The sequence below is a fragment of the Symphodus melops genome (assembly GCF_947650265.1).
Source record: "Symphodus melops genome assembly, chromosome: 19".
Classification (NCBI taxonomy): domain Eukaryota; kingdom Metazoa; phylum Chordata; class Actinopteri; order Labriformes; family Labridae; genus Symphodus; species Symphodus melops.
Genome location: NC_136709.1, coordinates 5,521,641 through 5,536,766, shown reverse-complemented (window position 1 = coordinate 5,536,766; position 15,126 = coordinate 5,521,641). Strand labels below are relative to the sequence as shown.

Sequence of the window (15,126 nt, the reverse complement as noted above, 5' to 3'; positions counted from 1 at the left end):
AAAAATAAAATGATTTAATGAGATGTAGTCTAAATTATTTAACCCAGTTTATTATCAGATGATTATGCTTATTAATGTGATTAAATGATTATGACTCAAAATTAAATTATTATTAATCATGCCATCTTCCATCTGTGATGCTCTGTCCAGAAGTTGTTTTTTTTTTTTTACCATTTCCTGTTTTATTTTGAAACTTACCATTGTCTCTGTCTTTAAGATCCTTCTCTTGTTTCTCGCCTTGTGTGTCAGCCCTGCCCTGATTAGACTCACCTGTGTCTTATTGTCTCCTGGTTGTTTGTGTATTTAATCTCTGTGGCTCAATCTCATTTCCCTTATTTGCACCGAGTGTCCTCCGAGTTGTCTCCTCCACTTGCGTCTTAGTCCCGCCCACCAGAGATGCACGGAGGAAACGAAGCCGAGGAGAGAGGACCGAGGAAATCAGCTTTAAGACACATGAGACGTCGTGTCCTTGACAGCGTCACATGACGCGACATCAGCTGATCACGTTCAGCTGTCAATCAGCCGAACAGCTGGTTATGTCCACACAAACACGCACTGTATTATTTCTCATCAAACACACACACACTGTATTATTTCTAATCAAACACACACAGTTACAGTGTTTAGTGTCTTTACCTGATAAAACATCTGAAGAACAACCTGCAGTCTGTTTCAAACCAAAAGGACAGTTTCTACTGACTAAAAGATTTCATTTTGAATTGTCTATAATTATTGATTATTATTAAACAGTTTGGACTGAACCTAGCCTGTATTTAGACAACGAACTCTGTATTTTATAAACACAGATATTTATGTGTCAGGATACTGAAAATGATTGATTAGAATCTACATGATGAAACGTTCAGAAGATAAATAAGTGAGAATATAAAACGGACTCCTCTTCGTCAGACTCTTTTTAATCCCAGCTCATCACAGATCGACTCTTTACAAACTCACTGATGTTCATCATCTGTTTAAATGTCCGACGCTCCGTTTAGCGTCTTTTTAATGTCCGTCTTTTCTCTCGTATTAAACTCTGCTCATGTTGAGAAGTTTCACTGAAGTCTGATCCTGTGCAGCGTCCAATCAATGAGTGATATACGAGAAGGGGGCGTGTCTGTCAGTGAAAAGACTTCCGTGAAGTCAGCTCTCATGTCTCCTCGGTCATTGCTCCTCGGATCAGCCTCCTCTCTCCTCGATCCTCTCTCCTCCGTTCGCTATAAGAGCTTTCGGACGATCCTCAACATGGCGGCTTTGGAACTACTTCCGGTTCGGCCGAGGACCGAGGACCGAGGAGACTGCAAATAAGACACTTGGGATGTACCCTGTGTGTCTTCCCTTATGGAGCGCCATATTGATTTTAACATGAAATAAAATAAAAGCTGCTTTATATAGTGCTTTAATACGTTCAAATTGTTCCTCCTGTTCAAAGTGTGCTAATGTATTTCACCATCACTGGGTATTACACTGATATATTTTAAGCTGATTTTATAAAAATAAAAAAAATTAAAAAGTAGAGCACTGTGGATGTGCTCCTCCAGGAGCCTCCTCTGTCCTTCATTCCTCACGTCCTCCTCAGGGTGCATTCACAGCCTTGGAAGATCCTTTCTCATTGCAGATGGAAAAGCATTTCCAGGAAATTTGAGGAGTGAAGCTGCGAGGATGTGCAAATAAATGCAAACATGATATTGAAGTCAAATTTTTGGCCTGCTATATACAATTTTAGCTCTAATGTTTGTAACAATTCCCTTATTTCTATCACATTAAAAAAGGGGAACATTTTCAATGCTCTTATTTACCAGTTTGAATATCATGTGATTCGTGTGGGACTGCTGCATAAAAGGTGATATGAAGGATAGAAAGACAGTTGCAGGCAGGGACAGACAAAACAGTGCGAGAGATGATGAGAGGATAAAGGAAAGAATGGCAGAAAACATGAGAGAACAAAAGTTATGTTCCTCTGTGCTGTATGTACAGCTCACCCAAGAATGCCTGCATTAAACTCCCACTCTCTGAATTAGAAAATAGACTATCCTATCCAGACACAGGGAACACAGCCTTGACAGGAACACAACCGGATTATGCAGACAAAGGGGGGGAAAAAAATAATAATTATGTAACAGACAAAATGTCATACATTCACAATCTAACCTTTTCCCATATGAACAAGAGCATACAGAAATAGAACAGGCATTGGTTTCAGACAGCTTGGTTAAAGCAGGTTCATCAGTGTTAACTAAGGTAAAGCTCCAAAGGAATAAAGACATTTTCTCCATCATGGGTAATGCAATTAAAATATATGTCACAGAATATATCATACATTTAGTATTCTTGTGGTCTTGATACTTCAGGTATGGTAATGAGCCCCCATGGCTCATGGTCCATTAGGGCTCATCTCTGTGTTAATGCTGTCTCTCTCCTTTCTGCCTTTTTCAGCAATTTCAGCTGTAAGTTAGGTCAGTGTCTTTTTTTTTTCTCCTCATTGACCCAATTAGCCAACTGCTGCTGGTTCACCCCTCAGCTAACACCTACTATAAAACCTTAGTGGGTGTTAAAGTCCCACAGCCTATGGGTGAAATACTCAACTTAAGTTATGTTTCACAGATGAATGTGTGGGTTTCATTTTGTGGAAGACCATTTCTCTAGTGATAGCACAATGAACTTTAAAGTTACACAGCACAAGCAACCTTCTCATGATTACTTTTTCCTTGCTTACATGGTTTAACATGTAAGGCTGGGGTTACACGACAATGCTCCTGGGTGGAACCGACAAATATTTTATCAGATGTGCCTTGCGTTTGGACGACGATGGTGTTTTCAGGGCTTAAAAATGAACCCACCCTCCAGAGTGGAAATCTTAAAAACGCTCCACAATCGCGTTCCCGTTTAAAGGGTTTAAAATGCAAATGTGGTCTGAGCTGCTCAGGATTGCTCATGTTGCATGTGTTGACATCACATCCGTGTGCAGTACAGGCAAACAACCACAAACATGTCAGATTATTTCCATCAGTCGGACATTCAAGTTGCCCTAGCTGTTCTGATATCTATCCAGGAGTCATTTCAGCAGTTAATCCAAATTAAGGAACTTTCAATGCATGTTTGCTCTCTTGGTGGTGTTGTACGGTAGTGCTTACAGTACCACCTAGCCACCTGGCATGTATACTACATCGAATTTCATACACTTTTGTATCACTGTGTGCACATTAATTTCCACCCAAAGATGCTTGTCTAAACATGGGGTAAAAAGTGGGAACATAACGCCTCTTTTGCTGCGCCTGTGAGTACTTGTTATCACATACTCTACAACACCCATTATTTGTAAATTAATTATGTTTACCACTTGCAATCATTATTGATTCAAATACAAAGTCATTCCTGTAATGTCCTCTGTCTTTGATCGATGACTGCCGCGGGGGTAGGGGCTCTTCCTGAGCATCAAGCCTGGGGAATCCTTTGCCGTCTTACAAACATAGCAGGGAGAAAAACACCGATTTCAGGTTATAGGGTTCCTCTTGGGTTCCACTGTTAAAGCTCAAGTAGGCTATTTAATTCTACTATTGTCCTTGTCCCAGTTTACAAGCACTGGTGGAGAATTAATTTGTCGTTTCTCAACTGGAAGGTCGAGGGTTCATATTGCTGCTCCTGCAGGCATATGGATGGGATTAGTCACTAATGGTCTCCCTACACACAAACCACTACTATCAGTGTGTGAATGTGTAAGTGTGACCTGTGGTACAAAAGCACTTTGAGTGGTCAGAAGACTAGAAAAGCGATAAGATAGTCTCTTTACCATTTATTGATGGATGTACTCTATGTCCGACTCCACTAAGGTGGGTGGCGACATGTTCACTTTCAACCATTTACATGTGTTAACGTTGCTGACAAGCAAGCAAGTAACAAGCTGGTTTAAATTGTGAAAACATGGACACATATTCACTAATTACGTTTGTTAGAAATCCAGTGCATGCTTTCCCAATTGGGCAATCATTTGGCAAAGTCATGTGAGAAAAAACCTTGAAGTCCACTGTCAAGCATGCAGCGAACGTTTGCGACATCCTGGGCGGAGCATGCTTTGAATCAAGATTTGACCAAGAAGGAGTTGCCAAATTGTTAAAAACGCATCTAACACAGGATCAACCAGATGACGGAAATCAAGTTCAAGCTTGTGTGTTTTTTGCGACCACTGTGTTTCCGTCTGTATGTATAAAGGTATTGTAATTCTGTCCCTTCTCTGCAATCTCATCTCATGAATACACAGCTGGCATGGAAAGGACTCACTGATAATGCCCTACATCCATTATGCATGTGTACGTCAGTCCGAAGCCACGACTGTGTGCTTTATGTGTGTGTTTAGTATACATATTTAAACACACACAGGCTGGTGGTGCATTTTTCATGGTAATGACTCTGTTCCCTTCCTGACAAACAGTTAATATCTTAATAGACGGATTCCCTCTGGAAGGATCAGTTACACCAATGGTCCTCTTTTCGTTTTTTTGTTTTGTTTGTTGTGGAGAACGTAGCATCGTGCTCCACTGATCTGCTGCATGTTCACTTCTTGGAACTTGTAATTCTACATGAAAAACAGATTTTCATAATGTGGGTAATCCTATCGTGTTGTTTTATTGATTGTTTATTTGTAACTGACACCTCTTACATTGGTCAGCCTGCAGCTTTGAAAGCATTAGATTGTTATCATCTTTAGTGTTTTGATTTCAAAAGTGGATGATATTTGGTGTTGCATTTATAAATGTTTGATGTGTCTAGACATACTTAAGATTTACCACAATTACGTATGATTAAGCCTTTGGCTAATGAAAGCCTTTGCAATGAAAGGGATTCTTTGTTTTTTTTTTAAACTGGCTGTCAAGTCTGCATTCCTAGGAGAAATGACATCACGTATCCATCCCCATCTGTTTTCTTGTCTCGTCTGAGTTGCAAGTTAATGTTTACTGTTACAAAAATCAAAAAATAAAACATGAAGCCAAAATCAATGAAAAGCATTTGCCATTCCAAAGACAGAAACACAATTTCAACATTAAAATAAAGACAAACATTCAAAAGTGCCAGTGAGGATGCTCTTTGGATCTCCACAGTGAGGTCTAAAATCCCACATGCAATTACTGCTAATGCTCCTGCTGTAAGTGCTGCCAGAGAACAGAATGAAACTGAGATTTACTACTACTAAGATCACTACTCTAAGTTGAGGCCAATGTTGTTTTTTTATCATTAAAGAGGGTATTTTGCTATTCCATATTTCAGACATACCCATGTTTTTACAATGGTGGATATTCATACTAAACATGTTAGTGTGGATTTTCATGAATTTATTCATCTTGATAATTGTATAGATATATCATTTAATTCTGTCAACCATTTAAGAGTAATTCTTCTTTTAAGATTGTGAAGCTGTACCATGTATGTCATCTCATAGAAGCAGAGTTTTATTTGGATTGGAACCAAGTGTATGTTGTAAACTGAAAAGGAAATGGGATTCTCTCAGAATGAAGAAATGTATGTCTGACATTTACAAGTAAATGTGATGTCTTTTTTCTAGCCTACAGTATTAGAGATGTTCCAAAATGGCAAGGAATTTGTAGGCTGTACATTCTAACACAATATTAGCTGTTGAGATGAAAGGTCAGCATGTTCTGTTACTGTGTTGTCTGACCACTTCCAAATAAAATCTAAAATAATCCACAGTCTGATTCACCATTTCATCATTGAACATTTACGATAATATGTTAGTAATCCCTGAGTCTACAAAACTCAGTTTTGCAGATTTTCTAACATCCCAAATTCATAGAACTCCTTATATGGTAATGTTGTTTTAAAACTATGTTCATCTTCTGGCAGGCTTCTAGAGAGCTGGCCACAAAAATAGTTACTGAATACTGAACTGTGTCAGACTGAGGCCTAGTCCACACACACGCTCGAGTATTATTGAAAACAGAAGTTTTTCTGTGTGTTTGGCCTTTTGTAGACGTGCAAACAGTGTTTATATTTCAAGATTTGGCTTGTAATGTCACTGTGCTGGTCTCTTCTCAGTTTGACGTTATTGTGTTTGCGACGCTGTCACTTTTATTTACATGAGATTTAGTGCGATAGCACACGTAAGCGAAGTGCTGGTGTTCACATTGCATACTTTTTTGTGCTCACAGAAAAATACACAGTTTCTCTCCCACTATGTTGATCAGCTGAAGAACCTGAATGGACAACGTTGTAAATGAAATGGTAATTGCAGAGGAATGGGGAGAAGCTGTTTTTCAGGATTTTTTTTTATGGAGGAGGAAAACTATTCTTAAAAAATACCCACCTACATGTGGTCGAGGCCTGAGACTGAACTAAAAGCTTCTATCCTAAAGAAAGAGGAAGTAGCTTAATAGATTAAATATATACTGTATACTAATGTAACATAGTTTTAAAACCCCGTTTTGATTATTATTTAAAGCTTCCTACACATAATATTTGGCAGCATGTCAACATTTTTCATGAGAAATGTCAATAAAAAGGAAGTGGTAGATGAAATGTGACAATAGGAGTTTTGATTTTTGAATGTTGTTGAATGCCTGATGCTGTTTGGAAGACTGGAAAGTCTGACTACAATGTAAGCATGTTATATTGATTCAACCTTTATCTAACGGGGGAATTTGTGTAAAGAAAAGTCTCAAACACAGACGAACAACTGAATTGTTACGAGCTTCATGGTAAGAATTGCTTTGGAAGAAGTTGCTTATCCAAGCCAGCACAGAATTCAGATCCCCAAGCTCCTGGTGAGGGAGGTGACAGAGTTAGTGCTCTTCTCAGTTCAGGTGCTGCAGCCTCTGGGCACAAGACATGGGACTCACCTGCAGCCCATCAGGTAATTAGAGCAGAGTTTACTTAACCACCAAGCAGCACGATGAGGTTAACGTGCAACAGGATCATGAAGCGTTGTGGTGACACCAACCAGGCAGCTGACTTTCTGATTAAACACTCAAGACTAAACAAAAGACTCACCACTCTCTTTCTCTGCTTTGCCCACAGGACAGTGGAAATGTGTTTAACTAATAGGGTACAACTTGAGACACCTGATGTGAAGACACCTTAGTTTAAAGTATCTCCTAATCCCTTTTCCCTTCGAACATTACACTTAACACTTAATGTTCCTGATCTCTGGCCTTGTGTCTCCTTTTTTAATGTGATCTCCCCCATTCATCCCCCTGGTTGCCACAGTCAGCATCCTCACTTTCCATTTTATTCCTTTTCACTTCCATTCTACCTCCTCTACTCTCCCTCCCGTTTTCATATTTCTTCTCGCTTTCTTTTCTTATTTCATTTTTTTGTTGACATTTTCCTTGATTTATGACTAGTGGCCATGTTCATATGCTCATGCTGTCTTGAGGCAACAGTATTTAATCTGAAATGGAAGACACACATGCACACAAGTTTTACTGAAGGGCACCAACAGAAAAAACAGAGATTGTCTTGATGATCCATGTCTTGATGCTACTCATACACAGAAAGATAATGCAAAAAACAAACAGAGTGCAAATGCAAAAAAGGGTGAGGTGCATAAAATTTCCATTTGTTCAAATGATATCAAGTTGATCTGTAAAAGAGACACACCGTAGGAAATTAAAATTCATATAATAAATGAAGTGTAACATGCTAATACCATTCATATCAATAACACTCTGACTTGATGTGTCTGACGCTTCGATAATTCAAGTCATACCAAATTATTTGCATATATTTAGACAAATTCATGGAAAATATCATCAGATGCACGAATAGGATCCTTTGGACTTGCTCTGATGGAGAGATGCCAGAGTGAGGGGGCTGCCCACAGTGAGCGCTCCTCAGCTGGTTGGGCAATTTGGTGCCTTGCTTAAGGGCTCCTAGGCAGTGTTAAGGATATGAACTGGAACCTCTCCGGCTACCAGACTGGCGACTCTCAGGTAACCAACCCAAGTCCTTACGGACTGTGTTACTGCTGCCATCAAAACAGTTCTGTCATGAAGATTTCAGAGTTGCTGGTTAAGCTCCGTGCTCAGCAGGGACCAAAGTGCTCCACACAGAGGCCATTTAATTCTCAGTGCTTTTTTGAGATACCTAATTGATTTCTCAACAAGGTTCTGTTCACTGTGTTTTGCTGGCGGCTTGTTAAACATGGGGAACCAGCTGAGGGCTTTGTGTGGGTGAAATGGTGTCACATGGGAGCATTTGTCAGAACCACTTGACAGCTCAAAGCTTCAACAAAGTCAGTGATCAACATGAAGCTGTCATTATGCCTTTTGTTGATAATTTTAGCTGCATTGTGGTAAGTCATACTCGGAGAACAAACACAGATCAGCAGGTTATTTTGTTTACTAAATAGAATGGTTTGATTCAGAACTATACCTAATCAAACAAATCTTTGAAATAGCATAAACACATTTGAAATTGACAGGATCATCAATAGTGTGTATTTGTATCTACCGCTTGAATGTTTATATTATCAAACTTATGGCAGCTCTCTACTGTACCCTCCTACAACCAGTTATCGTCCAATCATAGCTTAGTTGGTATATGATTATTTCAAAACTAGCTTTAATTATCTTCCGTCACACCCAGTACTTTTACCTTTGCTTCATCAAGTACAGTACCATATATGTGATCTTTACATTTTAACTTAAGAGTTTTGCAACTTGTCCACAAAATAACATACAGTACTTAACATATATACATAATGTAAATGGACTTAAGCTTATATTGCACTTTTCTAGTCTTCTGACTACTCAAAGTACTTTTTACACCACAGGTCACACCGACCCATTTACACCCGTTCACACACTGAGGGTAGAGGTTTCTATGTAAAGTGACCATCAGAAGTAACTAATCTCATACACCTCCATACACCACCGCCAAAGCAGCAGAAACAACTGTTTACATGTCTTGTCCAAGAACACATCAGACATGTAGCAGCAGGAGTTTGGGATCGAACCCCCCACCTTCCTACACTCTGATTTGTTTGAATTGTCAAGGCTCCAGGATAGTAGAGCATTTGGGTCCTTGTTTTATGGTTTAGTGTGACATGAATTATGTAACAACCAGAACACACTTATGTATAATCAAGTAAGTTATTCAACTTCACTGCACTGCTGAATTAGTAAAATATATTCGGACACGCCCTGGATCAGTTTGCACCACAACATGTTTTAGATTGTCATAAAAGGGCCTTAGGCGATTGGCAGTGCTGTAATGAAATTACATTTTGCACAGTCTTCCTTCTCTGTCTCAGCAGTTGCTTTTATGTAAAACACTCTTTTCTGTTCCAGCAGCACTTCTCTTCTTTATTGATCTCTCTCTCTCTCTCTCTCTCTCTCTCTCTCTCTCTCTCTCTCTCTCTCTCTCTCTCTCTCTCTCGCTCTCTCTCTCCCTCTCTCTCTCTGTGCGCTGTTGAATGAGCTGGAGAAAAACAAATAGAAAACACACAAGTTACTGCAGACACAGACACAGTGCAGGGGTGCATAACAAAGCAAAGTGTGGAGCCATAAATCAATGGCAGTTGTGCACCCAATGAGCCGTTAATAAAGAAAAGAGAAACAGTGGATGGAAAAACTAAAAGGGTAACAGTGTATGTCTGTTTCCAGCTAGCTTAATCACTCATCTATGCTGCCTGTGTGCAGCATATTGGCTTGTATTAAAGAGTAATTTTCTGGTCAAAGAAGAAATTTTGTTTTTGAAATTGACAATCAAACAGTTCATCAAACATATTTTTTCTTTCAGGCACATTTCAAATCTCCACATTAAAGTGATATGTTCCTTTGTGTGTGCATGTGTGGAACCCAGTTTCCAGAAGCTGTAATTTACAACATTAACCGCATTTGCTCATTTGACTAATCCTCAGTGTGTTTGTGTGCTCGCACTTGTAGTTTGTGTTTCTGATAGCCACACCTCATTATTTCTAAGGAGTAACTGCTGCTAGGAAGCACAACCCTCCTCTCAATGAGAAGCAAATGAATGGTTGTTTGTTTTTTTTTTCAGAAAAAAGCTTACCCGTAACCACAGACGGACACATTCAGCAGTGGATATTCACAGCACCAATAACTCTGTAACCATTTGAAAGGAAAAGCTGAAGAATCACCATAATTAATCCAAATTCCTTTCAAAACACAAACAAGAAAAAATGTGGTTTTGTTATCAAGTGGGAAGCAGAAATTAGATTTGTCTCCACGTTGAAAATGTTAATAAATGAAAAGATGTAACAATAGAGAATGAGCTAAGTTTTTGTTCCCATGTCTGGGCAGCTGGCTCAATCACCAGCTCCCACAGCCACATGTCTGAAGTTTCCTTAGGCAAGGCACTTATACCTAAGTTGCTTCCGCTGCTTCACCAGTGAATGTGTGTGAATGAATAAGTTAATACCTATGGATGCTTTACAGAGCAGTTTTGTGGGTCTACTATATTACAATTAGTCTTATCTTTCTCTCTTTCTTACAAAAGTGTTCTTCATTCATCACATGCCTCAAACATGTTTTTTTATTTGCTTAAATATTTAATTAATTTAGGATGCCCCAAAGATAAAGAATTCAGTCTCAAAATGGTAGGAGAATGAGTGCTGTGTGGATGCATCCCTCCTGTACGATACATTACAAACCACACCGGGGAATATGAAACATGTACCCATACACACTACGACATATATCTGTGACAAAACATTTGTCTTCAACACATCATTGACATCTCTCAGACGCACACTAGCACCACATTTTCCAGGGTCAGGCTCTGATAGTGTTTGTGCTGAGTTTTTTTTTTGACACCTCTTTTGATTAAAGCAGATTTCCTGCAGCGCAGACACTGCAGGTTCTCACTTTCCAGCTGTGTCGAACCCCAAAAACCCTGCATGTGCTCTGTGTATGTTTGTGTGTGTTTTCCAACGTGTGTTTTAAAGAAAAAGATGAAATGGTTCTATTTTTTTTTCTAGCTGAATGCTTCAATCAATTCAAGTCCAGCTGGATGCACTGCTGTTACTGACTTGTGATGGAAGCAAGAACAGCTGGATGTGTCGGTCTGCGGTACAGAGTTGACGCATGTCGATCCGTGGGCGATTCCCACAGGTGTGTCTGTCTGTGGGTGGAAGAAGGAAGTATAAATTTAGACTGCTCCCCTTCCCACGAATGAAACATCAGCTGTAGAAGAACATTGAGTTTGAAAAGAGCTTACCCAGGTTTGAACACATCCTGCTATTTTTCATCAAACTGCAGGAGTCCTACTCTAGATTGATTGTCTCATGACTACCATTGTAGAAGTACTGTGAAGTAGATTTTCTTTTCTAAGCTTTTTTTTTCTCTTCTTTTTGCTCCTCTGTCCCATTCCAAAAAATACAATTATGTACATAGAGCGGCAGAATGTGTTTGTGCTGTTAGTTACACAAACCCCATTCATCTCCTTTTAATGGTTTCCTTGGTCTTTCAGAAACCAATATTAATACACAAAAAAAGAAAAGAATATACTGTATGAATAACCTACAATAGTTGGTTTTAAATGTTGGAATCTGGAGGGAACCTTAATAAACCAAATTTGATCAGGAGAGACTGATGATAAATGCATTGTCTTTAGCGATTAGACTCCATCATGGTGACTTCTTTCATGCACTCAGAGGGGTCGCGAGGCCGACGGCAGGATTGGACAGCCCCGCACAGAGTCTAGAAACTGGTGCTGGTGGTGATAGAAGAATGCAGGATGTCATGAGGAGTGTGTTTCTGAGGCTGTATCCGAACTCCTCTGCGCTGGAATGAAGAGGGCTCGCAACGATCGCACTGAAATTACAAACGGACTTTGGAAGAGCGAGAACAGAATCTAAATTTTCAGCAGCATGATGATTGGTTGAAAGAGGTCATGGCAGAAACGGGTGGGATTATTACTTAGAGTAGTGACCTATAGTCAGCTGATCACCAGAGCAGAGAGACGGAGGAAATGGTAGAGAGGGAGTTGAGGAAGAAAATTGAATGAATATGCGAGAAAATATAACCAGTCTTCCTGCTTGAACTTACACTGAGTTATCTCTTAATGAGCTAATTTGTACAGCCTAACAACTGTAGCACCTGTTTCTATCTACTTCTATAGTTTAAATAAACAATGGATGGCATGTTTCCTTGATCAGCTGATCATTTTGAAAAAATGAATTGCATGTAGGTCTCTGGCTTTTAATAAATGACACAACTGTAACGCTACGGACTGTAGCGTTGTAAGAAATCTAAATTTGTGTCTCTTAACTTGGGAATAAACCTTTTTACTTAACATTGCTGTTAAGTGATGTCATTCCTCACTCTCTCTTTCTGGTTTCCAACTCTATCCACTGTCCTATCAACACTGTTATTTGTCAGATGAACATGTGTCCTCAAACAGTCCGTTTGCAGATTTACCCTTCATCACAAAGGATAACCCCTCCCCAGGTGGGTGACACTACCACAGCTAGGCGTTTGTTCTGTCCTGTATGTCTGCCTTTCCACCATAAACAATAGGGGATGTAAGAGGGCCCAGGTCACATCCACTTTCCTGAGAGGGGCAAATACTGGATCAGAGGGGATTTTGAGCGAGAAACTTTACAGACATGCTCCGGAGACCTCTGAGACTTAATATGAAAAATTGAAACTAGGTTTGAATACTGAAAGTCTTCAGGGTAACACACTGATTTTTATTATCTAGTGAAGTCATTACAGGTGGATGTAATTTTGTAAATTGATTTTACCCTGTCTGTAGTCTCATACACAAAATATCACTGGTATGCATACCAAACTATAAAAACACAGTTCTGACTCCAATTCAGTCGTATCAGGAATTCCTCTTCCTCTGTATTTGGGACACACCGTAATTAAACGAATGAAACAGAAATGTGATGAGAGAGTGAGGAAACAATCTTCTGATGCCAGCTATTGGATTCTTGCATGATTCTTTTTTTCTTGTTTGTCCTCTCTTGGAGCAGTATCACAGCTCCTCAGCATGCCACCATATCTAGCACAGAGCTTCGCTCTAATGAGATCTTAATCCACAGCCACTTCTCGGTCACGGTGTCAAAGCTGCTCGCCGCTGTAATTAACACCATCCGACACACTTGGACGGATTTAGCTTCAGTCTCACACAGAGCAGGCATGCTGCTTCATCAAGGGACATCATAGTTTCCATCCAACCTGTTTCCCTGGGAGACTCACTCTTGTTTACAGCTCACATCTTCTTGAGGATTTTCCCCCCTTTTTTTATGATCCTTTTTATTATCAAAATGTTTGTGTACAATCCCTGCAATTTAAAAAGTGCATACTGTTCCAAGACTGTTTTTTTAGAATGGAGTCTATACATTATGGAATCAACAAACACAGAGGTCACACCATTGTGAATCCCCATTCAGAGGCTTAAAAAACAGGAGATGCTATAGAGAGAGAGAGAGAGAGAGAGAGAGAGAGAGAGAGAGAGAGAGAGAGAGAGAGAGAGAGAGAGAGAGAGAGAGAGAGAGAGAGAGAGAGAGAGAGAGAGAGAGAGAGAGAGAGAGAGAGAGAGAGAGAGAGAGAGAGATTTTTAACTGTTTACAATTTCATAAAGTGCAAATGCAGTAAAATTTCAGTTTGTTTTTTTAAAAGACAGTTCAGGTCATAAAAACTTGTGCAAACACTAATTCATTATTGACAACTGAACAAACAACATCATTAAAACACCAACGTTGTTTAAAAGCGTCCAAGTCTCCAATGTGTTTATAAAATCTAAACTCTAGCCAGAGTCTGGCTCGGATGTTGGTCAGCCACACCGCCTTGGCCTCCTGTCCGTCTCTATTTTCGACCCGGTTTCTCCTGCTCAGGTAGATCGCCATCTTTGCTTCTCCTGAGAGGTAGTTCAGGAGCTGCCACTTGTCTTTTTGTTCTTTTTTGTAGGCAGCTCCCATGATAAAAACCCTCTCAGTAAAAACCACATTAAAGAAACTAAAAACCAATGTTAAAAGAGAGAAGAAGCTGGAGAGCCTCTGACACTCAGTAAAAACATGGAAAATAGTTTCTCTCAAGTTACAGAACGGACAGGAGTTTAAAACAGCAGGATTAAGAACAGCGATGAAAGCATTGGAGGCAACAGCACCATGTAAAATCCTCCACTGGAGGTCAGCAGTCCGTTTTTTGAGGGGAGGTTTATATAAAATCCTCCACTGGGGGCCCGCTCCACTGGTCCCCAGTCTGTTGGACCACACAGTGGGGGGGCGGTTGCACAGTCCGACCTTGTTGATGGCTTTCACACAGTTTGTGTACAATGTTTTTTTGTCTGCCTTATGCAGCGTTAGTTTTTCATTGTGCGTTGTGGCCAGCAGGGGGCCGGTCAGGTCCCCCAGGGCTGGGCTCAGGGAGATGTCAGGGAAGGGGTCTGCAGGATCTGGTCGGGCCTTTCCTTGCCCATAGTCTGCCAGTTGTCTCCTCTCTTTTCCTGAGAGTTTCTGGCGCCACAGCTCCAGGAGCCTCTCTGCCACCCGGACGGATGTTAGACCCAGAAGAGAGCCCAGACCCCGGGCGTCACCCAGCGCCGGCCCCACTGCGTCCACCAGCTGCTGCAGGTTCAGGGTTTTTGTTCTTAGCAGGGACATCGTCAGGCCGGGGGTCACGCTGCTGCCGATGTCCAGCCTGGCCCTGTGAATCAACGGTTCACTCAACAACCAGTGCAGAGAGTCAGCCTTTGGGCACCTTTTACAATCAAAAAGGGCCCAAGACTTAAAAACACCCTGATAAAACGGAGGCAGCCCACTTAGTTTTAAAAGTTTAGAATCAATAAAAAACAGAGCAGCATCCAGCCCCAGGAAATCTGCACGTCTGAGAATGCAGCTGGCCACATCTCTCCACACCAGATCAGCCGGCCCTGTAAGATACTTTTGTAAAAACTGCAGTCTAAAAGTGGCTGTCCGGCTGGCCAGGTGGACGAGGCCCTGTCCCCCCTCCTCCTTGGTTAAAAACAGCACCCCCTGTGGCACCCAGTGTAGACCGTCCCAGAAGAAGTCCACCATCTTCCTCTGGATCTGGGCTAGCAGGCCGGACGGGGGGTCTACACAGGTTAGACGGTGCCACAGTTGGGATGCTACAAGGTTGTTTAAAACCAAAACTCGACCTTTAAAAGACTTGGAGAGTTTCCCCTCCA

The 15,126-nt window shown here is 40.7% G+C and overlaps 1 protein-coding gene across 1 annotated transcript in view; it reads right to left on the bottom strand.

Moving 5' to 3' along the window:
* The window catches only part of LOC306841016 (uncharacterized protein), a 51,939-nt gene extending 37,026 nt beyond the window's left edge, over positions 1 to 14,913 (bottom strand). The window contains exon 1 of the mRNA XM_079370625.1: positions 14,042 to 14,913. Coding sequence (XP_079226751.1) covers positions 14,042 to 14,581 — 540 coding nt within the window. The 5' untranslated portion in view covers positions 14,582 to 14,913. The remainder of the gene's footprint in view (positions 1 to 14,041) is intronic.
* Positions 14,914 to 15,126: the final 213 nt, after the last annotated feature.